Here is a 26,869-nt window from a genome sequence, read left to right as displayed (position 1 = left end):
TGCAGACATCGTTTCCCTTGTTTGGGTAGCACACATTTCAAGCTAGTCTCCTTCCTCGTTGCGCTAGAGATAATCTCAGACAATGTAGGCAGGCGTAGAAAGTGATAACAGAGAACCAGTTCTAGTATATAGGTCATGACCATGAGTGAAACAGGAAGTGAAACCGTAATAATTTTTTTTTACAGTGCATTCTTTTCACGGTGAAATTGTCATTGAATAGATACCAGCTCATATGCAACTAAAAGGAAATGAGAAGGCTGACACACTCGCCAAGAGTGGGAGAACTAACTCACAAATAAACTCTGCACTCTATCCAGAAGAATTGAAGAAATTAATTGTAAATAAAATAAATGAGAAATGGACGAGCTCTCATCCAAAATCACAAGAAAGAGGACGCTTACTATAAGCTATCCCGACAAGACCAACGTCTAATCTTTCTACTCAGGACCGTACACAACAGAATGCGACAACACATGTACCGGAAGCTCAAAATTTTAACCAGTGAAATCTGCCCATGTGGAGTAACACCAGAGAATGCCGACCACGTCCTCCAAAACTGCTCTCTTTACCAAGAGGCCCGTGTAAGACACTGGCCCCATAACACCCCAATAGAAAGAAAACTATATGGAGAGCTCCCTGATTTGAAAACTACAGCGCAGTTCATCTCATGTATTGGTCTAGACCAGTGATGCCCAAAATACGGCCTGCGGGCTAGATCCGGCCCGCAAAGTGTTTCCATCCGGCCCGCCGAAACTACGGCACAAAGTGTAGAAAATCCCCTCTCCAAAGGGTTGATAAAGTTATTTTTACATACGTTAGGGCCCTAACTTTTTCTCTGATGGATTGGTACCATGACCTTTAACATTGAGTTTATGAAATTGGACTAGATGTATAATCTAACTGGAAAAGTGAACGGATCTTTACTTTTTTTTTGAGGAACATGACAATAAGCCAATGTATTTTATGTGTTAAGAAAGTGTGGCTGTTTAAAAAAACAAACAAACAAATATGGCAGCATTCTTGATTTGATTTGCTAATAAAATATTGTTAAACTACGCCTAGAGATCGAAGGATTGAATAGTTGCCAAAAAGAGATGATAAGAAAATGAGTCGGTAATTAAGCTAGATAGAATGTTGCTCACATTTTAAGTAGAGAATTGAAGCCATTTCTCTGAAGGGTAGAAAAGAAGATAAACTTCAAACACCTCACTAATTAATGTAAGTTCTAGATCCACGGGTTTCTAATGAAATAGTTTTAGTTCCATTTCTTTACGTTTTTGTATCTTTTTGGTCATGTGGCCCGCGACACTAGTGTCGGAAATTAAAATGGCCCGCAGGTCGAATTAGGCTAGGCATCACTGGTCTAGACATCTGAACGCTCCAACATAACAATGAGAACGAGAAAGAAGAAGACGGAGACAGTGGTACTACCCACATTTGCCTTGACTGACTTGTGCACTTAGCAGAAAATTGATATTTACGATGGAAAGGATGGTTTAATTTGATTTATAACATTCTGCTGTGTATGTAGTTTGACAAGTTAAAAAGAGTTTATTAGTAGATCAAATTAAACTCTAAACAGATTGTGGCCAGCACAACGACCAACAGCCTTTACTTTCCCCAAGTCAGATACCCATCAGAGTTGGGTGGACTCAGGGCGCCCTAAAAATCCCGAAATTCAAAATCACAGTCTTCACCGAGATTCGAACCCAGGATCCCAGGTGGAAAGCCAAGCGCTTAACCACTCAGCCACCGCGCTCCCGATCAGTGTTGAGGCTTACTATAATGATTAATCTGGCTCCATTCCATTCTTCTATAGCACCCACACCCTTTAATCTCGTCTATACTAATTTTGCGTTTTTTTTTCTGCCTATTTCTGTTTTGTTTACAATGGTTAACAGCACGTTTTGAAACAGGCTATCACTCATTCGTAACAATTACGTCCGTATAGGACCAGTATAGGTATATAGATGACTATCTTTTACGCTGAACACATGACACAATAGTACTAAAAATAGATTTCTAAATAAAGTAAGAGAGGTAACCACATAGAGTTTGACGAGAGTTACCATCCCTTAGACACCGATGACTCAGGTGCTGACAGCGTTATCTCCAGTTGTTACCGGATGTCTTACTTACTTAGTACTTAGGTCCTCCCGCGCCGTTCGGCGCATTGGGCGGCAAGCTGTCTCCATAATGATCTGTCACTGGCAATGTCTGAAGCCTCTTCCCATCTGGTGTCCACTGTTCTGAGGTCCTCCATGAAGGTGTGTCGCCAGGTAATACGAGGACGTCCCTGTTTGCGCTTTCCTCGTTTTGGCTTCCATGTTATCGCAACTCTTGGTGTGCGTAATTCATTTTGACGTAGAACATGTCCCGCAAACCTCATGCGACGCTCAGTCACAACCTCACTAAGTGTTCGACTCCCAGTTCGGCAAAGGATTTCCTTGTTTGAGATCCGGTCTGTGTAACTGACTCCCAAAATCCGTCTCAGCCATCTCTGTTGAGCCACATTTAGTCTTTTCTCAATTTTGACAGATGACTTCCATGTCTCACATGCATATGTAGCAGTTGGAATGACGATTGTGTTGAGAAGGTGTATTTTTGTCTCGAGTCCAATGGCTTGGCTAGTCCAAATAGGCTGCAGCCTTTGGAAAATGCTCCCTGCCTTTCCTATTCGGCACGCTACATCATGGTAAGCATCTCCATCATTTGTTATGATGCTGCCAAGGTACGTGAACTTGTCCAGCTCTTCAAGCTTTGACTCGCCAAGTCTGACGGGGACACCCTTTGCCTTATATCCCACTCGCATAATTTTAGTCTTATCCAAGTTTATGCGGAGGCCAATTTTGGGTGCCTCTCTGTCTAGGCTCTCCGTCATTTCTTGAATGCATTTATTTGTAGCCCCGAGTAGTGCAACATCATCAGCAAAGTCCAAGTCCGTCAATTGGAGTTGTTCATGCCATGGAATACCAAAGGCAGTCTGGTTCATTGCTCTCCTCATTATGTAGTCGATGGCTAGGAGGAAAAGGAAGGGAGATAAGATGCACCCCTGTCTAACACCTGTCTCGATTGTAAAAAACTCTGTTGTTCCCTCTTCTGTTTTAATGCAGCAACTAGACTGACTGTAAAGGTGTCGTAGGATCTGGACGAATTTTTCTGGTACCGGATGTCATAATACTTAAAAACTATGACGTTTAAGGTGGAAAGCAGCAGCCTGGAGTAGGAACTGAATTCAGGGTCAGTGTCACGGGCGGGAAAATCAAGGGGTAAATCGTTTTGGTTCTGGAACTGGATGTCACAAGATCGAATCCTGTTGAATTTCTGGAACTTCTCTTCGTTTTTCCCCACATAGAAAAAGGTGCCGGTACCGCGTACCGGTGCGTAACGTCACAAAAAGCACTGTTTATAAGTAACGGACTTTTCTTTAGAATTGAAGATTATTTTGTCTTAGCGGTCAAGCCTAAACCCAGCCAAGCTGTACTTCTCGTTCCGTATGCTAGGACAAATTTGTACGAATACTCCTTCTTCCCTAGTGCTATAAGAGCATGGAATGGGTTGCCTGAGCTAGCCAGGAAAACCAGTGACTTAGCAGAATTTAGGTCATTGGTTAATATGCATGACTGAATTCATGACGCGTAGGACCTAATCATCTTCTTTTTTGAAGTAACGTCTGTATCATATAAGGTAAGAAGATAAGAAGACATGCTTCATGGCACTGGTAAATTGTCACTTGTCAAACGAATGGCTGCCTGGTCTTGTGGTATGAGCTCTTGACTGTCGTCTCGATAGTTTCGGGTTCGAAACCTGTCTTCTGCCATTTCTCTCCCCACCCTTTTCTTTTCCCAAGGTTTTGCTGGTTTTTATATGTTTCTAATATTGCTACAGAATGGAAGAGGATGACATCTTAGCCTAAACGTTCCGAGGTACAGCTTGGCTGGGTTTGGGCTTGGCTGGGTTTGGGCTTGGCTGGGTTTGCTTGGCTGGGTTTGGGCTTGGCTGGGTTTGGGCTTGGCCGCTAAGACAAAATAATCTTCAATTCTAAGGGAAAGTCCGTTACTTATAAACAGTGCTTTTTTTGTGACGGTACGCACCGGTACGGCGTACCGGCACCTTTTTCTATGTGGGGAAAAAATTATTACTTTTCTTGTATTTCAACGTTTATTATTAATTCATTAGTAGTTAAAAGTTAGGCAATCCATCACTGAGTACCGGCACCTACATTTTATTCGTTAAAAAAAGGACTGCTTATAAATATGCACTCATGTAACATTGTAAAAAACCTTATCGATTGTGGTTAACAATTTCTGGTTATGATTTCATTTTTTAAAAAGTATGAAAGTACATAGAAATCGCATTCATGATTAGTGGCCCTAAGAAAAAACAAAACAACAACAGATCAATTTTAGCCTCCCTTGGCAGGACACACGATGCCGCCATGGCATAGTGGGCGATGACGCAACAGACCGCATTCTCGCGAAATGTCGGGTTTTGCATTTTAGCCAACAAGGATACGAGAGAGAGAGAGAGAGAGAGAGAGAGAGAGAGAGAGAGAGAGAGATCTGGTGCATGTTCAGGTAACTCTTTGTACCAGGACAGGTCAACCTTCACAACAAACTTCCCTCTTTATTTTCACGAGCTGAGCATTTAGCTCTTAACACAAAGGGGTTCCAGATAAGGACCTTGCGCCCCACGGTTTGAGAAACGCTTGATGAGGGTAAAGAGTCCGTAAAAGGGAAGGGGGGGGGGGGATATATTTCTCCGTAAAACAAGGTTCAGATACAACAAAACAGTTGAAGCAGAGAAACTAGGTCAGTCCCATCTACTGGCACGCCACTTCTGCCAATTACTTCGATTGTGTACAAAAAAAAAAATCGTGTCGATGACTTCTATATAAAGTGCTGCCATGACGCATTACCCCCCTCCCTTCAGCCCCCCCCCCCCCCACCCCGCCAGCTTGGGCCCGCCTCTCCTGGGTGTATATAACAACGTGGTTCTGAGAAGCTCGATTCAGCTCGTTTGTTAATTCAGTGCCTTAAGTCTCAGCTGAGAGGATAGTAACATGTTTTTGTTGGTTGTCGTTTTTCAGTTTCCAAGATAATATATCGACACAGTTTTTGACATTGCTGAATTTGATTTCTACCAGACGGCAATACCAGAACAAAGAGAAACTTTACTTTGAAAAGAAACAGGAACACAACTTTTATTCGTTTGGTAAGTTTGACAAAGAATTTTTTGTAAAAATAGATCTAAGAAACTTGTTTGTATTTGTCTACAAAAAAAAAAAGTTTCCCTTTTATAAAAATTTTAAATAAGTTTTTTTTTTTTTTTAAATTAAAATATTGGAGAGAATGGTAGTTTGAAAAAGTTTAAAAATAGATTTTTTTCACAAATAATTTTTTTTGGGGGCTAGTTTAACCTATTCTTTCATAGAAAGTTTATTAAATACAAAAATAAAGGGACATTTCTTCTTCCAAATGCTAGGACAAATTCTTATAAGTGTTCTTTCTTCCTTACTGCCATTCGACCATGCAGTTGCTTGAATCAGCCAGGAAAACCAACGACTTAGAAGGGTTGAAGCTCTTGCGCAACTAGATTAACACATCCGTAAGAGTAGAACTACTGTAATTTATAAGATAGGATCTTCTTCGCTCTCTCGTATACAATATTAAGGTAGGATAATAACGTAACTTACTGTAAATACTCAAAAATGTTCCTCTTTAAAAGAAAGTATAAAATCGTGCTTGCTTAGCACCCAAATACGAGTTTTAAAAGCGAAATGCATGTTTTAACATGTAGACACAGCCACAGGTGAAAACCGAGAAGGTGCAAATTGGAGACTTATTCAAGTTCCTGGAACTATGGAAGCAGAGCCGAAATACTCGTACCATAAATACATACATACATATAATATATATATATATATATATATATATATATATATATATATATATTACGACTATTTACAACTAATGATTGTCCCCTGCATAAGCGAGCCGTTGATTGGTTGCATCTGCTCTCAGCTTTCAAATGCTGGCGCTACAAAGAGCAATTCCTATCTCGAATATTTGAACTTTTCTCGGAAATGGACTTCCGGTTACAGCGAAAATCTACTTTCGTTTCCGTTTTAATCTCCAGACAAAGACAATCCCCTAAAAGGGGTTCAAGAGATTCGTCCCACGCGTACCCTGTGTCGATTGACACATATATAAATCTAGTTCTAAATCAACTGGCAATCAGATATTACGAATATCGCTCATTCTCATTTGATCTAGTTTTCGTATTTATTTTAGAAACTGACAAATTTTGTTTCAAAAGAGAAAATAATTACGTCCCATGCGTGCCCCTGTGCCAAACCTAATCATGCATGTGAATCAGTGACTTAGCTCTTCTCAGTCGTTGGTTTTCTGGCTGATTCAGGCAACCCCTTTTATTCTCCGATGACATTATGGAAGAAGAACAATTGTAGGAATTTATGACATAGGGAATAATATATATGTCTCTATCTTTGTGTCTTTCTGAGTATTTCATAAAGTTTTGTTTTTCTATTTGTAAATTATGGTTAAGTGTTTTATGTATAATGGCTGCCTAATTTTTTTTCTTCTGTCCTTAAGTGTCTCTAGGTGTAGTGATTTTACTAAAGGTGTTACTCTAATCTAATCTAATCTAATCTAATCTAATCTAATCTAATCTTAATCTTAATCTTAATCTAATATAATCTAATCCAATCCTTAATCTTAATCTTAATCTAATCTAATCTAATCCTTAATCTTAATCTTAATCTTAATCTTAATCTAATCTAATCTAAATATTAATCTTAATCTTAATCTAATCCAATCCTTAATCTTAATCTTAATCTTAATCTAATCTAATCCTTAATCTATCTTTATTTCTATGTGTTTTTCTTGAGTCTTCATTCAAATGTTCACTGGATAAATCTTACAGGAGGTTCAAAAAAATGACTAGCTTCGTGACTTGTGTAAAGCTGGTCAAAAGTTACTTGATAGACTTTAAAAAAAGTTAAGACATTAAAAATAGAAATAGACTTCGATAAAGAAACAGATCTTACGAAAACTAGATTTCTGCCTTGTTTGAATTTCATTTAACGTAGCTTTCTTCTTAGCCAGATGTAGCCTACATTGGAAAAAAAATAAAATAAGGCTACATTGGAAAAATAATAATAATAATAAGGCTAGTCTTCGAGTCCGAAGATTAGTGAGGAATGCAATATTTCCCGTGGCTGCGCAGTCCCAGCTGTGACCTACATATTTTTGCCACATCCAGGGCAAGCATAACCATTGTCCGCAGGTGGTCGATTTAGATTTTCTTTTCGCCGTCTGCGTTAGTCCTCGGCAGCAGATTTTCTTTTGGTCCTGCGGTGTGTGGACATTCCAGCAGGCGACTTTGAGAGGTATCCTTTTTATCGACTCGTTTAGGACTAGTCATTTGTGGGCTAATTACTGCATTGCTTTCAGCCTGCGCAGAGTATTTTTAAAGTGATAATTGGCTCGCGCAGACCAATACCACTCTTTCAACTGAATGCAGTCCACAGTAGCACAGAAGTCTGAGACGGCTGTGAACAACAGATAGCCGTAGGTATTATATCGGAGTTTGCGTCTCCTAGACTGGCTGCTGATCAAAGCTATAGAGCCCAGTCTGCCCAATGGCCGAATCGCCGACTTGTTTCTACATCTAGATCTAGTCCTAGAGTTGGTGATTACTAGTAAATCTAGTAATAATAGATGATAAAGGTCTAGCCCTAGCTAGAATCAACTACTAGCCTTTTTAAAAAGTATTTTATTAGACTTAGACTTTACAAGATAGATCAGGGGTTCTCAACCTGTGGGTCGCAACCCCCTTGGGGGTCGATTGACAATTTGCCAGGGGTCGCCTAAGACCATCGAAAATATGGAATTGCTGTATGTGTGTGTGTGTGGGGGGGTCGAGGCAGAGTGGGGGATAGTAAAAAGGGGTCGCCGAGCATAAAAGGTTGAGAACCGCTGAGATAGATCAATACAGTCTCCAGATCTAGATACAATCTACGTCGGTTACACAATCATCATCAGAGAAAAAGAAAAAAAATAGAGTTGACAAGGTCTGACCCACTAGAAAATTGTTGGATAGGTAGAAAACGTCCTAGAATCATCGAGAATATAGATGCGCATTGACCAGGTTTTAAGATCAGTAGGTTTAGCATGTAGGCAAACACATAAAGTTTATAGGTTAAGGAAGTTCCATTCTAACATGCTGTGTACTTCATTAGTAGCGGAAGCTTATTTTAACAAACCTGAAAATATTCACGGATTTTATTTAGTAGAAAGAAGTCAATATTAAATCTTCAACTTTCTCTTAAAGCCTTTGCAAATTAAGACATATCGTAGTCTATAGTCGATACCATTCAGGAGACATTTCTTATATAATACAGACGTTACTTCAAAGAAGAAGATGATTACGTCCTACGCGTCATGCATTCAGTCATGCATATTAACCAATGACTTCAATTCTGCCAAGTCATTGGTTTTCCTGGCTAGCTCAGGCAACCCCATTCCATGCTCTAATAGCACTAGGGAAGAAGAAGTATTAGTACAAATTTGTCCTAGCATATGGGACGAGAAATGTGCCTTTATCTTTGTGTCTGAGTATTTTATTAGATTTTGTTTTTGTATTTGAAGATTATGGTTCATCGTTTTATGTATAATTTCTACTTTACTTTAAAGTCTTCTATTTCTGAAGACTTTCTAAATTTAATGATTTTACTAAAGGTGTTACTCTAGTCAAATGTGAATATTCGTTTGTTATGAATCTCACTGCTCTATTTTGTGTCTGTTCTCATTCAATGGATCATCCCACCATTACTACAAATGACTGATCCAGCAACTTACCTTGCGGGAGTGCTTCTGACACCTTTACAAAGTAAAAACACTCGACCTTTTTTGTTCGCTTTTATTTAAATGACTGATTATTGTAGATTATGACAAGTGTCAAGACCACGCCTTTGAAATCTCCAACGATAAAGCGTCCCCTCCACTGACCTAAATTAAAACAATGTTTTTTTTATCTGGGGTTATTTCCTAGATTTATTATGATTAGACATTTTAATAAACAGAAAAAAAAAATCCATTGTTCAAAGAAACTTATGTCTCTGTAGATTACAGTGTAAAAAGTGTGCAAGAATGAAAGTTATAGTAAACACTAGACTTTCTATGCTACATGTTATTGGCTTGATGTAGCCGCTTGAAACAGTGTAAGAACGATAGAGTTCAAAATAGGCTCTACTTTTGGTGTTCAAAGTTCTTGAAAAAAAAAATATTTATTTCAAAATTCAAGAAAAAGTTCGATTGTAAAGTATACCGAGAAAGAAAGGGAAAAGAAAGAATGAGAAAGAATGAGCGAGATAGGGATAGAGCGAAAGAGAGATAAAAAAAAGACTAGAGAAAGAGAGACGGAAAGAAAGAAAGCTAGAAAATGACGAGGCAGATAGATAGAGACAAAAGGAGATTATGATAGAGAGAAAGAAAGAGAGAGAAATAAGAAAGAAAGAGATGGAAAGAGAGAAAGAAGAAGTGAGAAACGGAGAGAGAGAGAGAGAGAGAGAGAAAGAGAAAGGGAAAGTTAATGATCTGGTAGGCAGCCACATAAGAAAGAAAGGAGACGTTAACAGCTTTTCAAATGTCAAGCTGTTTGAACTCAAGCCTACCCTGACGATCACGTGACCCATAGGACCTATATACTTGTTTCACTTGCTCTTGAACTGTGCCAACAATCAACTTGATTGTCTTATAAACATTCTCTTGTTCAGTGTTTCCCAAACTTTTTTCGATAAAGGAACACTTCGAACATTCTGAGTATTTAACGGAACACTTTGTTTTATTGATTAAAGAGATGAATTCACCTGGTGGCCTACTAGTTAATTATTCCAGTAGTTCGTCACCTATTCGGGAACACAGTTTGGGAAGTTGGGAGTTCATCCCCTTTGTTAAGTTTTTTTTTTACTCTTTTAAAGGATTTGCTATTTTTGCTTGCTTTTGTGTTGAGTTGTCACCAGATAGTAATGCATATAAAACATGTCTCTTAATGCATAGAGAACAAAACAACACACAAACCTCGAATGGGAAGACATTGAGGCAGCCGGAGAGGGGGGAAGTGATCATGGCTGCATTCCCCTATTTATTGATTTAAATGACGCAGGGAGGAGTCTAATGTCTTGTAATGTCATTAAGTTTCAGTTGATCGCCCTGTTTGTCAGACAATGCCAGGTCTAGCCCAACGCAATTAATGAGGTCTTTAATTTTTTTTTTTACAAAGAATGACAACTCTGTCTAAACTTAAAGTTCATAGAGTAAAGGTTATTATCCTTGACTTTTGGCTCATGTATTATTCTTAGGTTACGTCAGATTTGTTGCTCTTGACAACAGATAAACAACAAGCGACACGCACATTTTTTTTTGTCCACTGTTTTAAACATAAATAATTTATTCTTCACGAGACTCACATCAATGCCAGAAGACTTTATTTGTTTTAACTGTAATTCTTTAATTTGTTCAGCAGTTTAAATCCCTCAGCTAATCATTCTCTGGGGCATCAAAATGTGAAGAGGCTTATGCCTATTACAATAAAAAAAAAACACACTCGTGGATTCGAGACGGACTTGGTACTACGCTGGACCCTGGGCAAATGCAGTATTTCGCGTGGGTCGTGTAGACCCAGCAGTAACCTACATGTTTTTATAGTCGTCACTTATGAAGCAGACCCATTGTCTGCTGGGAATTTATTAGAGCCAATATATAAAAAAAAAAGCTAGAGGCATAAATCTATTGTATCATGCTAGCTAATGCAAGGAGGCACCCATTCTTTGACCGTCACTGCCCCCCCCCCCACCACACTGCTCCCCCCCCCCCACATGCATTACTGTTTGGTATTGACAGGACGAGCAGACGAGTGAAGTTAGTGGCGATCACGTGACCCTAACAGTTTGTTGTTGGTAGTCCTATGAGTAACAAAGAGGTCTTCTGCATGGAGTTTCTAGCTCGTTGTGCTATATAGCACGTCATTTTTATAAAGCTTTTATCACCTCACTCTGTCTGTCTGGTTCAAATCTTGCACACGTGATTTCTCCGACTTCCCGTTCTTGAATCAAGCTTCAACTTTGCACAAAAATTTCAGTGTCCATGACAACGCTTGCATCAATTTAAAACAAACAATTAGTGGTTATTATTCAATTTTGTTTACATTGAAAATGAAGATAGATCTTGCAGTATTAAGATATATGGCCACAATTGTTTGGTTCTTTCCTTGTAAGCTTATATACATACACACTCACATAGAGCTCTAAATGTTTTGTAGTACTTAATGACAACACGTGCATCAATTTAAAACAAACAAACAATTAGTTGTTATTATTTAATTTTGTTTTACATTGAAAATGAAGATAAATCTTGCAGTATTAAGATATATGGCCACAATTGTTTGGTTCTTTCCTTGTAAGCTTATATACATACGTACTCAAATAGAGCTCTAAATGTTTTGTAGTACTTAATGTAAATTTGCATTTCTTATAATGAAATACTTCATGCAATTTTTGCATTTAATGCCATTTAGCACATAATGAGATTTGGCACTTATTGCAATGTAGCATTTAATGTAGTGTAGCGCGTGAGGAAAGTTAGCACTAAATGCAATGAAACATTAATGTCGTTTAGCACATACTATGATTTAGCACTTAATGGAAGGTAGCACTTTTGGTAAGTTAGCATATGTTAAGATTTAGCCCTTTAATGTAATTTAGCACATAATGTCATTTAGCACTGATGGCATTGTGCACTTGGTGTGATTTAGAACATATGAAGACATAGCACATAATGTAAGGAAGCGCGAAATCTGGTTTGTTGGCGCCCCTGTAGCAATTTTTGTAGTGTACCCCGTGGTATAAGTAAATCATACAAATAATGTAGCAGTTAAAGTAGCAGTAACTGTACGAAGCAGTAATTAATCGATTTCTGCATGTAGCATCATTATGTAAGGTAGCATGTAAATTCATAAATATTCCACCTTTAAACGCTATTTACAATCACATTAAAAAAATTCGAAAGTTTGTTTCTTTGAATTTGATCAAGTCTTATCGTATATATGTAAATCGAAAGTCATATTTGGTGTTTTATGATTACAGGAAAGAATTATGTCCCTTTCTAGTCCAGTTTCGCAGAAGACATTAAACCCACTCACTTGCGAGGCTTACAATTCCACATAACTGTGCACCACTAACAAAACAAAACAAAAAAAAAACAACTATATACCGGATTGATTTTATTAACATAATTAACCAACTAAATTAGACTTAGGCTGTCTGCTGTGATACAGGTACCTGCAGTTGAAATAAGCAACAAACTCTCTCACTTCTGCTAAATAAGGAAGACATTCCCTCCCTTGCATTTTGACAATGTCATTTGGAATAGATCCAAAAATCGATTTGTGTGGGGTTTTTTTTAAAGTTAAAATGACATTAATTGACAATCACTATTGAGTGTCACTCTTTTTACGATGTCACTGCAACTTTATGACTGTGGGAGACTCACTGTTTCCAACACAATGCTTCCCTTAAGTAACTGTTACTGTTGCTGTGTTTTCCCATAACGTTTTAATAATGTACAGCAGTATATGATTTTAAAAAGTCGGACACCGAACGCTGAGGCTGAAAGAAGAATTCGCACATTTGACAGTAAATGCTGCAGAAAAACGCTGGGGATCAGATGTCACAAACCCACTCTATGTAGGTGTTGCCATGGGTGGTTGTGAAGGTCGTTGTCTAGGGGGGGGTTGGATCGTAGGCGAGCAGCTCCAAGCGCCCCCAGCACAGACTTTTGACGTCAGAAACACAGGGACATTGTGGAACACTCTTTAATTAGACTGAACTCAATCAGATAGTTAATGGAGAATTTATTGAACTACGTGTATCATCAGATCAACCCGAAACCAAGATAGTTAAATCTCAGACTACCTATCTTCGATAACAAAATCACATCACAGTAGGCTATAAACTCCAACTCCAACAACTCTCTCTGAAAGCCCTCTCCAAGTCTGACTTAAACTCCCTTTACCTCATATAACCCTTAAACCCATTCAAGTGCTTTGTTTGCCAGGGTCTTAACCTTTGTAATAGACATGGTTAAATCTCAATAACTGAGGTAAAAATCAGCCCCCATAATTTAAGGGAGGGCACTGGGCAGGCTGGGCATAGCCCAGGAGCTCTACAAGAAAGAGGACCCCACAATAGAGATAAATATATATTTCGAAGGGCCAGCAACTTTACGTTTATTTTTTATTATTTTCTTTGCTGATTATTTTTTTCGATTTTTTTCCCGACAAAACTTTAAATCTTACAGTTGGCAACACAGTCGTTGTTATAAAACTTGCTCGTAATTTACTACGGATTTACTACATTGCGTAAACTCTCTAAATTGTCATTTTTGTGGTTTTAAAAATATACATATTCAATAGTTTATTTTTTAACGAAGTAAAATTTAATTTATTTTATTTGTTGTTTCTTTCTTGTATAATATGGCATGCTTTTAGTAATAAGTATTTTTAGTAACAAGTGGACTTTTATTACAGGTTTACTACGCTCAACCACACATCCCACGCTCGACCACACAGCCCACTCTCAAACACACATTCCACACATTCCCACTCAACCACACATACCACTTTATCTGCTGGTTGATTAGTTGTGAGTAGAGGTATTCTAAAAATACTACAGAGTGTAACTCTTTTAAGTATTATGATGTCACAAGTATTAAATATCAACAAGAAATAAACTATTCTTAGCTTCAGGAAAAAAAAAATCACTTGCTATTGATATTTACTCCTTCTACTGTGGGCTACCGCATAGCCTAGTATTTCTTAAATTATAGCTTTTCTTTTTCAAACAATGTATGCCATTGTGGTATTCTTCGTTATGCATAATCCTTAAAATACTAGAATTATTATTTGTGAACATACATCTGAAGAATAAGTTTTTCATTATCATGGTGGGAAGGTAGATCATCATATAGATGTATATGGTGTCTTGGTGTTGGTTGGCGCTTTAATAATAGCTGCCTAGTCACTGGTTTTCCTGGCTAACTCAAGCAACCCATTCCATGCTCTAATAGCACTTGGGAATAAGGAGTATATTTTAAATACATGTTTATGTGTTATTTTTAACTCTATCTCTCCGTAATTATTTTCCGTGTTCAGAAAGAATTTTTTTAACTTTCCCATTTGTACTTCTCTGCCCTGATAGGGTTAAATTTCAATAACATTTTTCTTTTAATCAGAAAATGTTATAATTCGTATAGATAAGTGCATGCCCTTTTTATATAACACCAATTAAAGTTTATGAAAGGGTTCTCACTTCATAAAACGCATACCTCAGGGCTTTCTGGAATATCGGCAAGATGGAGGGTTATATAAAGTTCTTTAGTGATTGACAAGGAAATGAGAACATAAGAAAATGAGAAAAAACAATGCAGTCAAAAGATGTAGGTGGATGTCAAGAATTAGAAGTGTCCATGTCAGATTTCATGTGACAGTTCTAAAACTAATACTTCAAAGATAATTTGATCTCCATACATCTCTTTTCATCTTTATATCTTATTGTAGAACCTACAAACATCACGTCTGCCCAGCTGACGTTTTCATTAAAAACATATCCTCAAAGATTAACTTTGACATTTAACTTTCCAATCTTTGTTAAATAATTGTATGGTTATATATAGAACGATGATACTAATTTTTAAACCCTCTTTCAGGTGCCGACATTCGTTTCAAAGGTTTTCTAGCCAAGGGCCCTATTCTCCTAGACAGACAACAGAAGGTCCAGCACAATGGCGCTCTTGTGTCTTGGGAAAACGGTTTTGATCGTCTTGAACATAGTGTTTATGGTGAGTCTTTTTTTTTGTGTGACTTCTTTTTACTCTCACGGACTCTTTTTTTTTCTTTCAATCTCTCACATAGTCTCCCTCATCTCACATAGTCTCCCTCATCTCACATAGTCTCCCTCATCTCACATAGTCTCCCTCATCTCAGATAGTCTCCCTCATCTCACATACTCTCCCTCATCTCACATACTCTCCCTCATCTCACATACTCTTCCTCATCTCACATACTCTCCCTCATCTCACATACTCTTCCTCATCTCACATTCTCTCCCTCATCTCACATACTCTCCCTCATCTCACATACTCTCCCTCATCTCGCATACTCTCCCTCATCTCACATAGTCTCCCTCATCTCACATACTCTCCCTAATCATATACTCTCCCTCATCTCACATACTCTCCCTCATCGTCACACTCTCCAATTGTAAACTGTAAACATTAATAATCCTTCTCTCTCTCTCTCTCTCACACACACAAACACTGCCCTTCTTTCTCTCAACTTACATTTCTCTTGTATCTTTCTCTTATTCAATCATTGCATCTTTATCTCCCTTTAATTTTCTTCTTGTCAATCTATCTCTTTCTCCCTCTCTCTCCCTCTCTCTTCCTTTCTCCCTCCTTCTTTTTCTCCCTCTCTCCCCCTCTCTTTCCCTCTCTCTTCCTCTCTCCCTCCTCTCTCCCCTTCTCTTTCTCCTTCTCTCCTTCTCTTTCTCCCTCTTTTACTCTCTCTCCCTCTCTCTCCTTCTCTTTATCCCTCTTTTACTCTCTCTCCATGTCCCTCTCTCTCCCTCCTTCTCTTTATGCCTCTTTTACCATCTCTCCCCATCTTACTCTCTCTCTCAGTCTCTCTCTCCTTCTCTTTCTCCCTCTCTCTCCCTTTCTCACTCCCTCCCTCTCTCTATCTCTCTGTGTTTCCCTTATTCTCACTCTCTAATTCGTTCACTCTTACTTTTTGTTTCCTTCTTTAACCTTCTGTCTTCTGTCTTTGTCTCTCAAATCTTCGTTTCGCATGTTTTAAGTTTTTAAGGTCTACATTTTTCTGTCTCACCATCCATCTAATTAACTAATGCATTTTTGGGTCTACCTGGATTGACTGTAAGGATGTGTTTATCAATTGATCTAATATACAATTAGATTTAGAAATTAAGTTAACTATTTTACTATTAGATTTGGAAATATTCTTTTGACAAACTTTGGTTGCGGCCACATTACCCTTTAATTCCATAAAAATGAATTAATAGGATGAATATACTCATACTTTGAAAGTAACACCTTTATAAATATCTTTCAGATTATAGGCTTGGCTTTCACAGCGGTTGGTGCTTTGTTGGCGTTTGTCCCAGGGACAATCCTGCAAACGTTGTATAAAACTGCTAAGGAGACTGCAGGTAAAAAGCCTTAAGCCAGCCTTAAGGCATATAGATTATAAACCTTGAACGTTGAGATGAATTATAAATAACTCTCAACATGCTGCCTTTTTTTAAATGCTAATTTTTATGATTAATAATACAAGAAATTTATAAATTATTCAAACTTTGGTAACTAATTGTGCGACACGTATTTCACAGACGCGGCTGGCTATTCTTTCCCAAAAAGTGCGGACGACATAGCAAATGTCCCAATGGTTCACGAAGTTGGATTGGCTTTGTTTATTTTAGGCATTATCTTCACGATCTTGGCTTTTCTCGGATGCTGTGGTTCCTGTTCTTCCTGCTGCAAAATTTTGCTCATCGGAGTAAGTAAAAAAAAAGGAGGGGGGGGGGGAACTCTAGCAGTACAAATTTAATGCCAAACATGGTGAACACGATGTGACTTGTTATTAAAGGGAGAAAACCAAATACTGATGTACAGGGAAAGACATAGCATGAGTTGTCGATCGTAATCTTAGATGGAAACAAAAAAAAAAGTGTTGTGGGATATTGGTCTATATAGGCCCAAGGAAATTATGCGTTTCTTCTTCCTCGACTTCCTCATTTACTAGAGCTTGGATAATCGGTCCTTAATCTTAGATGAAACAGAGGCTTCCAAATCAGGCAGCTCTCCATTAAGGGGTGTTCTAAGTTCAATATGTTATTTGTTTATGTTACTCTATCATACCTGCATGCAGTATTAAAACTTTAAACTTTAAAACTTCTTCCATTGCATTATATAATTGGTTCAGACTAAATGAATTTTCACTATCATCTAGAATAACACCATTAACAAAAAGGTTAAAAGACATTCCAAAACAATGTACTGGTAATTTAAAAAGAAACAATGTATAGGCCTACATCAGTAAAACATTATGTTACACAAAATGAAACCAAATAAAATACTCAGATATGTCAGGAAATATTCAAAGTAAATTTTTTTAAAAAAATATTCTAGCATGGTATGGGTTGCCTAAATCATTTATGTGGTTATCGACTTTCTTGATTTTGAGTATTTAATGAAATGCACAACAAGTTTAACAAATTGATGGGTATATAATTCAATCCTTTTTTTTTTTTTTTTTTTTATTTTTTTTTTTTTTATTAATTTTTTTTTTTTTTTAAATTTGTAGCTTATAAAATATAACTGATTATAACTATTTATTAGGTATAACCTCTAGATCTAGAAATAGTGTTAATTTACTCTTTATAATTGTAAGACAAATTTCCTTATGGATAATAAAGATTATTATTATTATTATTATTATTATAATGTCCTGATTTTTGTCCTCTATATCCAGTTTGCTCTGGTGATGATTTTGCTGATGATTGCAGAGATAGTTGTCTGCTCCTTATTTTTTGTCAAAGACTCACCAGTAAGTAGACTGTAGCTATTCTATTGCTCATATCCCAACATAACTACATCCAATTCTCTCATCTATTGTGAAACTTTTTTACAATTCGTCTTTTCAGCTTGCAAACTTTTCAGCAGTAAAAACAATAGAATGGGTGGGTGGACACAGTTTTTTTGAAAATTATTTACTGATTTTCCTAGAAATTTGACAGTTGATGTATATCTTTGGGAAAAGAAATACTTCCTAATTGGCCACAATGAGAAATTTCTATTTTGACCGTTACAATGTTTCAAAGTGGGCCTATAATTAAAAAATTATATTTGGCTACAGGTCTAGACAAACTTACAACTGTCAGCAGGTTTTTATGCCTGTAAGGCTTATTGTTAAATAAATAGATGCTGAGGAACATTTTGCGCACCATTTTCTTGGTCTAGATCTATAAGTATATTAATATATACTTGCTGAAACTGCCTGACAGAAAAGAGTCATGGTGGATAAGTGGTTAAGAGCTTAGTCATACCTGGCATCTCAAGTTCAAATCTCGATGAAGACTAGAATTTTAAACTTTTTTTTATAATGCTCCTTAGTCCACACTACTGTAATGATACCTGACATACACTGAGGAAGTAAAGGCTGTTGGTCATTGTACTGACCACATGACAATCTCATTAACAAAAAGCCATAGAAAAAGATGAGCTATATACATTATCTACTATTTAGATCTCATGGTCTGAAAGAATTACCTTACCTACCTTAGAAAAGATATAAACAAAAAAGAATTCAAATTTACACAAGAAACTATGAGATGCATGTATTTACAAAAGTGATAGTAATCTGATTAATAAAATTTAAGAACTTCAATTGATTGAATTATTATGAAATATTAAGGTATGTTCTTAGGCTTGGGTATATATAAAATAATATATGCTCCTTATTCTTTACTGTATTCATTTTTACTTAAAAAGAAAGCAATATCATTTTTTTTTTCAAACAAGCATTAATGTTTGATTTTGAAAGTTTGTTGTAAAAACTTGGTCTTACTTACAGAACTTTTGATATAGTCTGAGTCTAAGTACATTTGACTCTTGTATAATCTTTTGTTAATTATATTTGGTTAGCTGCACTCTAATGTGAGAACTCAACTGAAGGAGGAACTGAAACACTATAAAGAAAATGACACGAACGATGCCTTCAGCCAAACTATGAATCTGATTCAGGTCTATGTAAGTACGTTATGGTATTATTTGAGAAACAATTAGTTTAACTTTAAAGTAGTATACAGTCAGCTATATAGGAAGCTATAGATTATGGCTCTCACTTGCTCGAGAGCCCACAAAAAATGGTTCCAGGGATATTTTTTTTTTGAAGTAAGAGCAAAGGTACATTTACCTTATGTTGATTACAATATGCCCTATGAAGCAAAAAGCTTTAAAAGTTTATCAAAATCAGGCCAGTTCTGTTTATAGTTATGTTTTGGAAAATTTAACAAAACTTTTGATGATATAATTCTTTGTAGACCAAGCTCTAGTTAAGATAAAAGACTCAAAAAGACTTAAAATTTGGTTCTATTAACTAATTCAAAAGCTAAATGTGAATTTGTCTTTGAATTTTTGTAGTAAAGCTGATTGATTTCAAGTTTCTAAAAATCTAAAATTGTTGATGAAACCATTTTTAATTATATTTATTAGAGTAATATTAGAAACTTAAAATGTCACATTAACCCTTAAAATGTGTGTGGTAGTTTAGCCTCTAAATATCAGAATTCTAATTCCATTTTGTATGCACTCATTCAAAAAACAGCTCTGCACTTTAAGGGTTAAAAACTCTTTCTTAGAAATGCCTATTAAATCACTACATTTCCTTTCAGAGGTCCAGGACTCTCTTTTCAAATCTTTATCTCTTTAGAACTCTCAAACATTCTTAGAGAATTCCTGATCTCACATTGAGAATTCCACATCTCAAAGGGAATGTACTTTAACAATATTAAATAAATAAATAAATAAATAATATATTATATTATATATATATAGTATGTGTTACACCAAAACAATCTTGTTTCATTGTGTACACAGTTTGAATGTTGCGGAGTTGACAATTCTACTGACTATACTGTAAAACCACAAACTTGCCAGAGCTATGATATTGTAAGTATTTACTCAATTACATTAAAGTAGTACAATTTACTTATCTTCTTCTCATATCAGACTTAATAAAATATATATGTAAAATAAATCTAGGACTTTTCATCATAAATGAATATTATTATGACCTAGTCCAAACTGTCTTGATGGGCAGTATGGGATAGTATTGCTTATATTTGGAATCATTGAATCAACTGTCCGAAGAGCGGACCACTTGACCAGGCAGTCATCCATTGATTTTGATCAAACCAAACTTTTTTTCTTGTATTAAATAAAAGTTTATAGTACATTTTATACTTCAATACTAATTAAACCATAAATATTATTAACATAGAGCCTCATTAATACTTTTCTATGCTTTTAATATTTAGTCAATTTTAATAATAATAATGTGTAGATCTATTAGTTGGTCTCCTGCCCTAGAACAACTATGATTCATTTCTTAGACAGATTACCCAATAATAAAGAACACATTGTTTTATTCCTACAGTTTAGAACTTTCTAATCCTTTTAGGAATGTGTCAGACATTTATCATTAAAACATGGCTCATCTATTTCATTTTCCAAAATATCTAAGAAGGATTACACTATTGAAAGAGGAGAGATGGATGAGTGGTAAAGCATTGGCTTACAAATCAGGGTCCCAGGTTCAAATCCTAGTGAAGACAAAGGTTGTTTTTTTTAATCTTTGGGTGCCACTTAATCAATCCAGCTCTAATGGGTGCCTGACATTTGTTAGGGAAAAGTAAAGGCGGTTAGTCATTGTGCTGGCCACATGACACCATCACTAACCTTGGCCACAAAAACAGATGACCTTTACATCATTTTGCCTATGAATTACAAGGTTTTAAAAGGGTGCTAATACTTACTTGGTTTATTTAGTAGAGTAGAATAATATCGGATTTGTCGTGTTATGAACAAATGTCATTTTTCTCTAGGGTTGCTACACGAAGCTAACCAATGTCATACAAGACAACCTTCTGTGGGCAGGCCTGGCTCTCGGAGGCATCTTGCTGCTTCAGGTAAGCTGATCAGGCACATGTAGGGCACAGAATTTAATAAAATACTCAGAAAGACACAAAGATAAAGACACATTCCTCATTCCATATGCTAGGACAAATCTGTACAAATGCTCCTTCTTCCCTAGTGCTATTAAGAGCATGGAATGGGTTGCCTGAGTTAGCCAGGAAAACCAGTGACTTGGCCCAATTTAGGTCATTAGTTAATATGCATGACTGAATGCATGACACATAGGAAATAATCATTTTTTTTTTAAAACTAATGTCTGTATTATATAAGATAAGGTAAGAAGCCAGAATTGAACAAATTTTTCTTTTGAGTTATCATTTCCCTTTTTACTTTGCAATTTTCTTATACAGGAAAGCCTGTAAATCAAAATCCTAAACATAACCTTAAAGAATATAAAAATGAATTTTAAAGGGCATATCATAATTTAAATGTTAAATCTGAATGGTTCAGTTTAATTAAGTTATATTTTGTTTGAAATCTAGTTAGCACCATGATTGAGAAAATGAGTCCAAAGTTAGATAAATTTCATGTTCACATCCAAACGCTTTGAATGCATGCCTTTTATCTTAATGCTATTTGTTTGAAAAAAAGAAATGCAGCATTGGATCGGAATCGGTAAAGCACATATAGCGTATAACTCTAAAATGTATAGAAGTTCTAAATCTGATGTAATAGCTGCTTGCAGGGATAACAAAGAGTTCTAAAACTTGTAACCTAATTCTGTCCTTATTTAGGTAACAATGACCTTAGTGTGTCAATCTCAGGATAAACTCATCAGTAATATACCTATTTTTTTTTTCTTTAAAAAGACATAGATTGCGTTAAATGTTGTCTAAGTTAATTCTTGTTGATAGATCTAAAACTCCATTTTTAAAAGTATAAAGACTACATATTCTTGTACTAATGAGAGTCCACTTTGTTTCTTGCGTGTCATGGCTTGTTTGTGCATTACATTTTCTGCTTACATAAATTAGTTCCATCCTTAATAAAATTTGGATATGATAAATAGTCCAAACATGGGAAATCCATTTTAATTTTTAAAAGACTAGAATCCTACATTTTCTGTTAATGAAGAAAGATTTTCTTTCCTCTATCAGATTAGTCTGAGATATATTATAATATAAAAGATTTGAATTTTATAGATTTAAAAAAATATCAAAATATCTATTTTGGTAAATTTCTATTTGAAAAATTATGCAAGTGTGAAAATACATAGAAATAGTATTGCTTCTAAAGGCATCAGGTAACCATTTTGTTGCAAATAGTTTAATATTTTTTTTCTTTAGTAAAATCTTTATGTAGTACTATCAAAAATCAAATGAAATCAAAGATTGCCCATATATAATTAAGCTTTTAAAAATATTAAAAGACCCAGACACACACACAATTTATTCCAAAGTTTTTTTTTCTCTTTTCAGCTGATTGAAGTAGTTATTGCTGTCTACATTTTCAAGAACAACAAAATTTTACCCATCTAGAAGAAACATTGTTTCAGCTGATTCAATTCATAGTTCAAATGCAAATTTTAAAAGTCTGATGGACCGGTGTTTCACTTCATTAAAGTCATATTTACTAATCTTCATTTTCAAAAACAAATTTTATAAGTCTGATGGACCTATGTTTCAGCTGATTAAATTCAAATTTGCAATTTTCATCTTCTCTTTTAGTTTCTAGTTTGGAGGCATTTTAAAAATATTTAAAATCATATTCAGGAGTACAACAAAAGTCCCCTCACTGAAATCTCTTGAGCCATTCTGTTTTAATCTGAAGCTTGAATACATATCTTTTTACAATTTTTTTTACATAGTAATTATAATGTTCTGAAGATTATGATGTTCTGAATTATACAATTTTGTTGGCCCATGAAATATTTCCTTTACATGAAACATAATTTAATTATAATTAAAAGTGAATCATGTGATATCTAGATAGTATTGTATCTCTACCTTATTACTTTATATTAGAGGTAATGAGATTGTAGTTATAGCTTATTTAATTTTTTTTTTCAATTTAGTCCTTTGCAAGTTGAATGTAAGTTTTATTCATACCTTTTAATATACTACTTCTTGCCTATTGGGAACCTATATCATAATTTGATGGGGTGGGTTTTCTTTTTCTTTTTTTCATCTTGAAAAACCGAATTCATGAGATTGTTTTTTTAGTCTTTTTATATTTGTTTTTGTGCCAAATATAGAAGACAAAAATTTCTTTAGTTTACTCAATAAGTGCATAATATGATTAACTTTTAATAAATACCAAATTATTGTTGATCTTTTTACGTGCAGTCTTAAAAGATATTAAGAAACATTTATGAAAGAAGGAAAAAAGTTTCTAAATATTGAAATGTATTCAGAAAGTAATTTTGTGAATATTGTGTCTGGATTATAAAAAAAGTACTTTATTTAATTTTAATGAGCTTCGTATGATTGTATTTTCAGAATGATTAATATCAAAGAAGGGAAGTGTTTAAGCCTAGTCCAAAAGTTTTTTTGTTTTTTTTTTAAATTAGGTTATATTGTATGTGAATATATTTTTATTTTAAAAGAATTTGTTTCATTTTCCTCATAATTTAGTCAAAACAGACACTTTTCTAAATAGATAAAAAGTTCATTGTAAATCTGAACTGGTTTAGTCATTTATAATTAACAGAGTTTTAAAATTATTAAATTTAAAATCTTTTAAAGAAAATATGTAAATTATTATCCAGGGTAATTGTTCATTTTAATTTTTGATTAGAACTCCATTTAAATATTTCATGGTAAGAAAAATTAATTTTTATAAACACTACATATAGTAATTTGTAACTATATACTTTTGAGGCCTTTTATTTGACACAATTTTATATTCTCATAGATGTTACAATGTAAAAAAATATATTAGAAAAATATTTTAGCATCTGTTTGAATATCTTGTATTAAACTTGAAATTTAAAAAAAACAATTAGGGAGATTTTTTAAAAGCACTTTGAACTGTATTACATTTTAAAGTTAAATTTTAATGTACCTAAATTATCTGCGCCATTACATTGCAAGGTCTGAAAGGGGTATCTTCACTCTTATCTTAAATCAACATTGACCTACATTTCAGCTTTTTTTTTTTACTTGTTACCTGCTTTTTCTGTATTATTATGTTGACTATTATTTTTTTTTTGTGGGAATATTGTAGGATTATATTGATGATGGCAAGAAACTTTGTGCCAAAAATCCAATTTTATTTTTTTTTTTTTTGGTTTCTGGAGTTTCTTTCACTTCTAATATGGAATTAGGAAATGTTTAAAAAATTTATTAATGAATATTTGTAATTTCCTTGTGTATTTTTATTAAGTTTTTTTACACTTCTGATTTTCCAATAAAAAAGAAAATATTTAGCTTTGTAGGATATACATGAAACTGTGAGATGTTTATTTTACACATCAACAATGTCTTCATTTATCACATTGTTTGCCCTCTTGTTAGATTGTTGTGCTATGCGTCTGTGATATTTTTTAAAATTTTGTTTTTGTATTTTATATCTAAGGGATGTTTTTTATGAAAACTTTGATAATATATATATGGAGACACAGTCTTAAACGATACCATACTTATGTATATGGTTATACCGTTATGGAAATGTTCTGTAGGCTACGCCACTCTCCTGCTTAGATAGACCTGAAATTTATCAGCTTACTGTAATTTAAACCGTATTTGAAAATAGTTTCACTTATGAAGTTCATGTTTTTATGTTTTAATATTATTTCCCTTGCTTGAATCTCTGAGATGTACTCTTCTGTTCTCTTGCTATCTTTGGCATTGCTCTTTTATTATAAAAACATCATATCATAATGACCTGCTGCCTGGTCATTCGATATGCCTGCTGGACTGTCATTCAGTCGTCTTGATGAACCCTCATTCTATTTCTACTGACATTTCCCATTGTCCTACCGGAGGTTTGGACTAGGTGGTAGATTATCCTTAATTCTGAAAGAACTTCCAAAATATGTAAAAAAAAAAACACACCAAAAAACAACCAACAATTTCCTTTATAATGTTTTATAACCCAAGATAGTTGGAATAGATCATACAACTTATGAAAAAATTAGTCAAAATATTTTTTTTGGTAAATACAATATAAGGGTATAGATTTCTTTGTTAGAAACTCAAAGCGTTTAATGTACCATTCAATGGTTATAAATAATGTTATTATGAAAAGATACAATAAGCTTAGGAAATGCTGTCTGCCTAGTTATCATTCTATGTTTATCTTAAAGTTTTGTATTTTTGTATTTCTTGGAGATAGCTGTATTTTGTTCATCATGTTAAATATGTCTCACTTTGTGATAGTATTGGCATATTTTTTAATGTATTTTATTCTGTTGGAATAACTTGTACAGTACCCGCTTTAGACCCAGACAACCTTTTGAGGAAACTCCTTTATTGGGCTGAGTAAATATATAATACAACGTAGGCTTCAAATATCTGTTTTAAATATACATTTATGGGTTTAGACTTTCTACAAAGTCTTGGAGGTAGCTTCACATATATTCCTCATTGGTATGCAAGAATTTTGCATTTTTCAAAATGACATCTTACTGCACATAGCTCATGTTGACATAAAACTGGAATATTTATTTTGCTATTTATTTTTTTGCAACTATTGTAAGTCCGTCCGAAAATGTTTATAATTTTTCTCTTTTAGGGCGCAGACCAGAGGTAAAAGATTTAAATTTCTATTATGAGCATATAGATGGAGTGAAACATTGTTTTTTTGGTGGTATATTGACTTCTGGTCTGGAAAGGTTCTTGCTCAGTAGCCCTAATCCTAACCCCATCCAATTTTATCATTCCAAGACATTACATTCCTGATTTGTACATTTTTAGCTTACTATATTAATTTATATCTTTACAAAATCATATATTTTTTTCTTTCATATGCTTTGTGATTATAAACTTAATATCTTTTGCATTATTGTTATATAAATATTTCTAAACTGCTGAAATCTGTAACCAACATCTTGGTCGACAAGTTTAATCCTTAATATTGCTTTAAAACAAATTGGCTACTTATAGGGTTATTGTTTTACTATTGTCTTTGCTTGTCAACTGTGGCTCAATTGCCTTCTTTACCAAATTTATATTTACAGAAATAAATTAACTGCAATAAAATTATTTCAAAAGACGTTTTATTTTTTGTTTGTTTGAAAATATCTTCTTTCTCTTTCACATCCTCCAGTCATTCAATCAGTCACTTCATCTTTCAGTCTTTGTGTGGGTGTCTATGTATAATCTGTATAACTGTATAATTAATAATGGCAATGTCTTCGATCCTGAAAATTAAGGATGAATGCAGGGTTTCAGACGACTACAGAAACCCAGTTGCGACCTGCTTATTCTTCTGCATCTTGAGCAGATAAAGACGTTGTCCACCAATGGTCTATTTAAGTTATAGGTGGCACCATTCAACATAAGCCAAATGCTAGATTCCTAGAGTATCATCTTGTCTAAAACAATTAGGCAAACAAATCTTTGACGCAATAAAGTTGGGTCTACATTTTTATTTTGTTTGGCTTTTTAAATAAAATAAAAAAACTAACTACAAATATTAATGTTTTCAATATAAACGTTTGATTAAAATTTAATTTTTAAAAGAGTTTTAATGTTAATTTTTGGAAAATAATTTTGTACAGCTAAGATACTTGTATTTGTTTTTGAACACTAGATGCATAAAATAAAATATTTGAAGATGAATTAACAAACAAACAAAAAAAAAGAAAACAAAGTAGTCAATAAACAATGATTTATTTTAGATATACCAAAACAAGATTTATTTTTATTTCAATTATGTGCACCAATAATCAAACAGACTTTAAAATGTAAACAATGTAGTAGTCTGATCTCAATGTAATGGTTTGGTTACATACAGGGCATTAGTATTTCTTTTCTACACTTTTTTCAAACCTTGATTTAAAATGTTTTAAACTTATAAAAAAAATATTTAAAACTCGTGTCATAGTAAAAAGAAAACGTTATTGCTGTAGGATTAAA

General features: G+C 34.6%; 1 protein-coding gene across 4 annotated transcripts in view; it reads left to right on the top strand.

Annotated features, from left to right (window-relative positions):
* The window catches only part of LOC106057701 (23 kDa integral membrane protein-like), a 102,808-nt gene extending 76,815 nt beyond the window's left edge, over positions 1 to 25,993 (top strand). For 2 of the 4 annotated variants that reach the window (XM_056009625.1, XM_056009626.1), the window contains exons 2-10: positions 5,090 to 5,214; positions 14,787 to 14,918; positions 16,207 to 16,303; positions 16,484 to 16,650; positions 17,626 to 17,700; positions 18,798 to 18,902; positions 19,752 to 19,823; positions 20,759 to 20,842; positions 22,268 to 25,993. In XM_056009625.1, the coding sequence (XP_055865600.1) occupies positions 14,862 to 14,918; positions 16,207 to 16,303; positions 16,484 to 16,650; positions 17,626 to 17,700; positions 18,798 to 18,902; positions 19,752 to 19,823; positions 20,759 to 20,842; positions 22,268 to 22,327 (717 nt within the window). In that variant the 5' untranslated portion in view covers positions 5,090 to 5,214; positions 14,787 to 14,861 and the 3' untranslated portion in view covers positions 22,328 to 25,993. Of the gene's footprint in view, positions 1 to 5,004; positions 5,215 to 14,786; positions 14,919 to 16,206; positions 16,304 to 16,483; positions 16,651 to 17,625; positions 17,701 to 18,797; positions 18,903 to 19,751; positions 19,824 to 20,758; positions 20,843 to 22,267 lie in introns of those variants that run through there. The other 2 variants (XM_056009624.1, XM_056009627.1) reach the window with 2 other exon arrangements.
* Positions 25,994 to 26,869: the final 876 nt, after the last annotated feature.

The sequence above is a fragment of the Biomphalaria glabrata genome, chromosome 14 (assembly GCF_947242115.1).
Source record: "Biomphalaria glabrata chromosome 14, xgBioGlab47.1, whole genome shotgun sequence".
NCBI classification, from domain to species: domain Eukaryota; kingdom Metazoa; phylum Mollusca; class Gastropoda; family Planorbidae; genus Biomphalaria; species Biomphalaria glabrata.
The sequence above is the reverse complement of the archived record's forward strand: the minus strand, read 5'-3'. Positions and strand labels throughout refer to the sequence as shown.